The 6655-nt window shown below is 46.5% G+C and overlaps 2 protein-coding genes across 2 annotated transcripts; one reads left to right on the top strand and one right to left on the bottom strand.

The window, feature by feature from the left end:
* Positions 1–2455: 2455 nt before the first annotated feature.
* On the top strand, positions 2456–4721 carry LOC109782412 (small ribosomal subunit protein uS11x). The gene is made up of 6 exons (XM_020341035.4): positions 2456–2613; positions 3603–3722; positions 3814–3859; positions 3948–4033; positions 4113–4242; positions 4400–4721. Exons 1-6 carry the CDS (start codon positions 2611–2613, stop codon positions 4465–4467), a joined length of 453 nt encoding a protein of 150 aa, XP_020196624.1. The 5' UTR covers positions 2456–2610; the 3' UTR covers positions 4468–4721.
* LOC109782411 (early nodulin-like protein 18) lies at positions 4708–5623 on the bottom strand. The gene is made up of 2 exons (XM_020341034.4): positions 5412–5623; positions 4708–5296 (listed from the first exon to the last, which is right to left on the bottom strand). Exons 1-2 carry the CDS (start codon positions 5587–5589, stop codon positions 4854–4856), a joined length of 621 nt encoding a protein of 206 aa, XP_020196623.1. The 5' UTR covers positions 5590–5623; the 3' UTR covers positions 4708–4853.
* Between the last annotated feature and the right edge of the window lie 1032 nt (positions 5624–6655).

Here is a 6655-nt window from a genome sequence, read left to right as displayed (position 1 = left end):
TTGTGTCTTCAACATACATCAGTGTCATGCATATTCCTTTCGGAGTACATATTATAAGACAATAAGAGATATTAATTATTTATGGTTGAATTTCCCTTCAAGTATAACTCTAATCTATCCTGCAACATTATGAGTTGTGCGCAAGTTTAGTTGAGGACACAATGTTGCAAGCCGCAGAAGATATATTCCATTAGCATTATTTTGAAGACACAATGTTTCCAGAGATATTTCACCTCTTTTCCGTAATTAATCCGTGTTTATGAAAAAAATGATGGAAGGATGGACCTGATACACAAAATTGGACATTATTTCGCAAGCGTTGAGCTAACCAAACCAGCCAAAAATGGTACAGATAAGACACTGACCAACCATCTGACTAAATACCTCATGAAGGTTCTTTGAAAATTGAAATTTGGAATTTGGATAGTATAATTTAAATAGAAGAACCATCTACCATTAACATGAGAATTTACACATTCTTTTCCAAAAAAATAAGACCATGTATATTGTGCCCTGCACACAAAAACAAATCGTGCATACTACAAGTTTTCACATGAATGGAGTTCTACATGATTACATGATAGAAACACAAGTGCGGTAAACTTAATGCAAGCCTCGTATGCACGGGCGTACGTCATCTTCTTCACAGCTCGATGCACACATTATAAATTGTCACCATGTGGGGGTTAAAAAATAGGCCAAAATATGAATTACTTGTAGAATAAGAGATAAATTGCCGTGTTCAATGTACAAAATTTTAGATCTTAAGTTTATGTAAAAAAATCTGGATAAGTATATGTAATTTTTTTGCCGATTTTTTTTATTAACAGTAAATGATAATTCTGTAATTCCGAAACTGTTAAAGGGCCCGTGAAAATTGTAAAAATAAGAAGGACGCCATGAATAACAGCGTTCATGGTGGACTCTGTTGCTAACAGCGTACACGTCTGGACGCTAATATGGACGGCGTCCAGTCATGCCATTCCATTGGTGCTCCGATTAGGCTCAATCGAGTCGTTTTGCACTTATAGATAGAGGTTTCATGACTTAAAAACCTAATACACATGTAGTGGTCGCTCCTTACCTCGCAGGGTTGTAAGCAAGCTCTAGCACGGGCATCACCAATCATCACAGGAGCAACATCGTCTCATTGGCCGCTCGTCATTAGGATCATTCACTCGTCATTAGGATCATTCACTCGAGCTATGGATGGCGCATGTGAGTTGTTCCAAGTACTCGTTGAATCTTCTTTGTTTGCTATTATGTATAATTTATTCAGTGGTTACAAGGGTACATTGTATAGATGACTTGGTTGTTACTCTTGAGTAATATAATTGGTAATTGGCTAGTTTATGAGAATAGATAAGTCGACCTTGAGTCAGCGTCCGCGCTTTTGCCTCTACATGCTTGTGCACCGCTGCCAGTACTTCTGGGAGCATGGTGTGCCGGCGTCGTAGCTCAATGTGAACCTCCTGTACGGGTGGCACCTCAACCTCGATAGGGTTCCGGTGTCGGCCCTGCTGGCCTCAGGCCACGCGTAGCTGATGAAGATCCACCGCACTCGTGCTCTACTACCGCCGACCTTCACCGCGACCCAACGTACGCGGTGGATTTGCCACCGAGAATGACCAGCGTTGTCGGTAGTGCTTCGAGTGTGCGTTCGATGCACCGCGCTCACTCGCCGCTCAACGCCACCACTGTAGTCGTGGCAGGCGGAGCAGCAGCTGGCAACCTTCCAGCAGGCATTTGGATGGTGGCGCCAATCTACGTCAATCTGACCAAGGAGGAGGACAACGACGACCCTGCCTAGATCTACCACCCGCAGCTAACTGTTTTTATAGTTTTCATTTATTTTTAGATTTAATTAATATAAATAGGACTTTTGTTGGTTGTTTTATTTTTTAGAATTTCCAAAAGCTAGCGCAAATGTGCAATGCTTCCGACCGTTTTGGACGCACCTATGAACCGGCAGACAAAAACGAACACTGGCGTCCACCCAAATGGACAAAGAACGAAGCAAATCTGCGTCAGGCCAAGTTCAACACATGGGACGCTGCTAACAATAGCGTCCAGGTGTGGACGTGGTTCATAATAGCGACCAGGCCTGGACGCTACTAATCATTGCGTTCTTCCTATTTTTCAAAATACCAACTTATGGTTACTAGTTTCGGAATTACAGAATTACTATTTATTACGTAAAAAACTCTCACATTTTTTTGACAATGTAAGCATATGTAAACAAATCAGGATAAGTCTTGTTTTTAGGCAATATTAATTCACTAAAAAGGGACTAATGGATTAGACGTGCTGATGGGCCCATATGAAGGCATGAGGTGTGAGCCCAACCGTACTAATAAATGAGCCCATTTGCTGCCTCCTTTTTCCCTGGCCCGGCCGGCCATCTAGGCCCGTGCTATAACCGGTCCCACTTGCAGACACTGCTTCAGCCTCCGTATTAAACCCTAGTACTACCCGTCATCCGCCGCCGTCGCATATAACCTCTCCCGCTAATTCCTTTATCTCTCTTCACGAATTTCCGGCGGCGGCGGCGAGCTCGCGACCTGAAGCAGAAGGAGAAGACGCGTCGATCCCTCGTTGCCTCGCCCCACCATGGTATGCCTTCTCCTCCGTCTCCCCTCACCTGGCATTTCCATGGCTGTCGAGTTAGCGGGACGGATTCGCTGTGCGGACGCTAGTTCAGTGGGGGAAATCCTGCGTGATGTGCTGCTGCTGTTTGTGATCTAAGTCGTTCTGCTATTTGTATGGAACTGCTGCGGTATCATTCGGTGCTGGCGTCTGATGGAGCTGTAGCTCTGCGATCTACAGTAGGTGCCTAGAGATTGGAACTGTAACCTGGTGCTTTGATTTTTAACAGCTGAACTGGTAGAGAAATTTCAAGTTAGTAGTGGACGAACGTTTACTGTGGGTTGTAGGTGATGATCTTGGTGGTGAACTGTCTGTGTGTGTGTTTCAAAAGATTTGGGGAGCTCATATTGGTTGGGGTTAAATCTGGTTTTTCGTTCACAAACATTCCCAAGAGCCGCAGTCTTTTACTAATTTATACACACTTGCCGTTCACACTTAGATGATTACGGAAGAGGCTAAGATTTAACTTAAGCTCATTTGATCCTTTTGTTTACTTGCTGAGAATACTGCATTGGCAGATTTTGGAAGAATTCTCAGTATGCTGCTTTGATTAGTTACATAGTGTCTGCCCATACGCATTTCCACTCTAGTTTTAGTTGTCATCACACAGCCACATGACAAGTTTTTGCATTAAATTAGTTACACTCAACTTGGAATATAGTAGTGTAAGTGAATACAATTTTGCAGTTAATACCTTTTCTATTTAATTGATGAGAGTTCTGCATTTGGCAGGGTGTAGGTTCAATTCGTAGTATGCTTCGTTGATTAGTTACAGGTTCAAGTTTCTGTTATACAGTTTCTACTTAGTTTTAGTTGTCATTGCGCAGTTGCATGACAGGTTTATTGCACGAAATTTGTTATACCCAACATAGAATGTTGCTACTGGAAATTTAATTGAATGCTGTTGTGCAATTATGTCAAGTATGTACTCAGCTAAATCTGATTTGCCTTGCTAGTCGAAGAGGAAAACCAGGGAGCCTAAGGAGGAGAATGTTACTCTTGGACCTGCTGTCCGTGAAGGGGAGCATGTCTTCGGAGTTGCTCATGTCTTTGCATCATTCAATGACACATTCATCGTATGTACTGGTTTGCCTATTACATGCTTTATTATGGTCGTCACGGTCATGTGCTGCTCGGTTTCTTACTGGTGTTAGCCTCCATCTGCAGCACGTCACTGACTTGTCTGGGAGAGAGACCCTTGTTCGTATTACTGGTATGCTCTGTACTTAAATTTTCTTTTAGTGGTTGAGCTATATTTTTATGTTTTAAAAATAAATCTGATTGGCCCCTAATTAATGCAGGTGGAATGAAGGTCAAGGCTGATCGTGATGAGTCATCACCATATGCAGCTATGCTCGCTTCTCAAGATGTTGCGACGCGTTGCAAGGTTTGTATGGGCTTTCATTGCACTATTTTCTGTTTGGGTGCCTACAGGATTCTGATATATTTTGTGCTTGCGCTTCCAGGAACTTGGCATCACTGCTTTGCACATTAAGCTCCGTGCCACTGGAGGCAACAAGACCAAGACTCCTGGACCTGGTGCTCAATCCGCTCTCAGGGCACTCGCTCGTTCTGGCATGAAAATTGGACGCATTGGTAAATTCTGGCATCCGCTGCATATATGCAAATGAAGAATACATATCTTGTTACCCCCCTTCATGGACAGCGGGTCCAAGAGTACTTTGTTGTTTCATTGTGGTGTCACCCTTATTGGGCATAGAACTAATGATGGTATGTCTCATTCTCTTTGCAGAGGACGTGACCCCTGTTCCCACTGACAGCACTCGCAGAAAGGGCGGCAGGAGAGGAAGGAGGCTGTAGACACCTTCTTTTTCATCGTCTCTCATGGTCGTCATCAAGAATTTGCAGTTTGAGTAGCCTTATTATAGATCCTATGTAGTCGCCCGTCAGTTTACTCTGAGTTCAGAATATTTGACTGTCGCTTAATTCAGAGCTGTGCTTCACTTCAGATCATCTCTGGTCGTGTATTTATGCCAAAGTATTAGTCCGCACATGCCTTTATTATGGTTTCTGATAAGTAATACTGCTGGAATGCCAACGATCTCATTCAGGAACCATCATATTGCATTTGTCATTGATCATAACGGAAAAGAATCTGAGCAGAGAGACGCATTGCCTTCTGAAAAGGAGCAAATAGTCTCCCGGCTTTGAAAAGGAGCAGTGAAAGATAGCTTTGGAAAGCAGTACTAGAAAGCAAGCATGGCGTATCCAAACAATGCCACGAACGAGCCGGCGAGGCCTGCCACCGTGAGACCGGCGCCGCTGGCGGCTCCAGGAGGCGCGTCCTTGGCCGGCGTTGAGTTACCCGCCGGAGCATTTGGGGCTGCTGGGGAGTTTGGCGGCGCGCCACCCGAGGGAGAAGACGGCGGGGTCGTTGCTGTTGCTGCAGGCGACCCTTGGCTGGGCGTGGGAGCGCCCTTGGCGGCGGCGGCGACCATGACGATGAGCTTCTCGTTGGCGCGGCAGTTGGCGTCGACGCCGCTGATGAAGAAGAAGGCGCCGGCGCGGTCGAGGTCGAAGACGGTGTTGCCGTCGGTGAACTGCTTGTCGTAGGTGTTGGTGTTGCAGGCGTTGTAGTCGGCCGGCGCCACCAGCAGCACCGAGTCCTTGTCCTTGGGGTACACGAACACTGCACGCGACGCATGCATGCATGAACCACACACGCACATCAAAATCACGTCGCCGAAGTTCAAATGAAATGCAAACTTGGATCGATCGTCCAGGTCGGTCGTGCAGTTACGTACCGAGCTGGTCGCCGACCTGGAAGGTGGTCTTCTCGGCCCAGGTGTTGTAGGACTCGGCGCCGGCGCCGGGCACGCCCCATCCGCTGTCGCCGCCGACGTTGTACTGCGCCGCGCCGGCCACCGCCGCCATGAGGGCGGCGCAGGCGAGCACCAGGCCACAGGATCTATGGTTCGACATGGCTAGCTACAAAGTACTACAAACTACACTCTAGATGCTTGTATTGTGTCGAGAGATCGGGTACGTATTTGTAGCCGTAGGCACATGCATGCCGCGTACGTGAGCTGATCGAGCAGGCTGGCTTTACACGCTGTGGGGTGCCTTGCTTTTGGCGGTCGCCTCAAGCTACGTATTACTCCCTCCGTTTGGAATCACTTGTATCAAAAATAGATGTATCTAGAATTAAAATATATTTAAATACATTCATTTCTGTGACAAGTAATTTTGAACGGAGAGAGTACATAGAGGAGGCATGCACGTGCCGGTGGTCTGTCTCTTTTTCGTGCGGCGCGCCCCTGTGCCACCCCATTGCGACTGCGTGCGTGCGTGCTGTGTGCCTTTTGAGTTTCGAATCGATGCTTTGCCGGTTGCACCCGGAATATCGGCGTCGTGGCTTAGCTTGTGAACGTTGGGATCCACGCGACGTGATACCTGGCTGGTGCCATTGGTCGGGTCAGGTGTAACGGTTTGTAGTTTTGCACCCCCGGTGTTTTTTTCTAACACAGTATAGACGCAAGCGCTCATATGCACGCGCATACACTCACCCCTATGAATGCACACACGCACACCCTACCCCTATTAGCACCTCCGAAAGACTGAGCCGGCATATTTATCTTGAAATTTACGAAGTCACCGTAGGCGCATCGTCGTCGACGGGAACATCTTCTCCCATTGAATGCGCATCGCCGGATATCCTGAAATAAATCCAGGAATAAATGCGAGCACCAGGATTTGAACCCTGGTGGGCTGGGGATACCACAGTCCCTCTAACCATCCAACCACAGGTTGGTTCGCACACCCCCTGGTGTTAATGGTGACTTGGTGATTTTTTTCTTTGCGAAAATAATTCTTGCATTATGCGAAGTTTCGTTTACATCTCCTAAGACCTCTTCCGGACCAGAGCCTAGCCAAACAACAATTCGACATTGCAACCTACCAAAATTAGCTATGAAGTAACTAGCCCTATTACAGTTCCGACGAGAGTTTCCAGCTCCTTCTCTTATCTTGGTTGTTATAAGGGAGAGAG

This window comes from Aegilops tauschii, chromosome 6, assembly GCF_002575655.3.
Source record: "Aegilops tauschii subsp. strangulata cultivar AL8/78 chromosome 6, Aet v6.0, whole genome shotgun sequence".
Taxonomy (NCBI): Eukaryota; Viridiplantae; Streptophyta; class Magnoliopsida; order Poales; family Poaceae; genus Aegilops; species Aegilops tauschii.
Note: the sequence above shows the minus strand (reverse complement) of the source record. Positions and strands in the feature narration are given on the sequence as shown.

What these genes read in the sequence shown, in the direction of transcription:
- LOC109782412 (XM_020341035.4), top strand. An exon ending in GACCCTTGTTCGTATTACTG is followed by an intron (nt 3,860 to 3,947) that starts GTATGCTCTGTA and finishes TAATTAATGCAG; the next exon opens with GTGGAATGAAGGTCAAGGCT. An exon ending in CATGAAAATTGGACGCATTG is followed by an intron (nt 4,243 to 4,399) that starts GTAAATTCTGGC and finishes TTCTCTTTGCAG; the next exon opens with AGGACGTGACCCCTGTTCCC.
- LOC109782411 (XM_020341034.4), bottom strand. Translation starts at nt 5,589, where the DNA reads ATGTCGAACCATAGATCCTGTGGCCTGGTGCTCGCCTGCGCCGCCCTC. An exon ending in CCAGGTCGGCGACCAGCTCG is followed by an intron (nt 5,297 to 5,411) that starts GTACGTAACTGC and finishes CGTCGCGTGCAG; the next exon opens with TGTTCGTGTACCCCAAGGAC.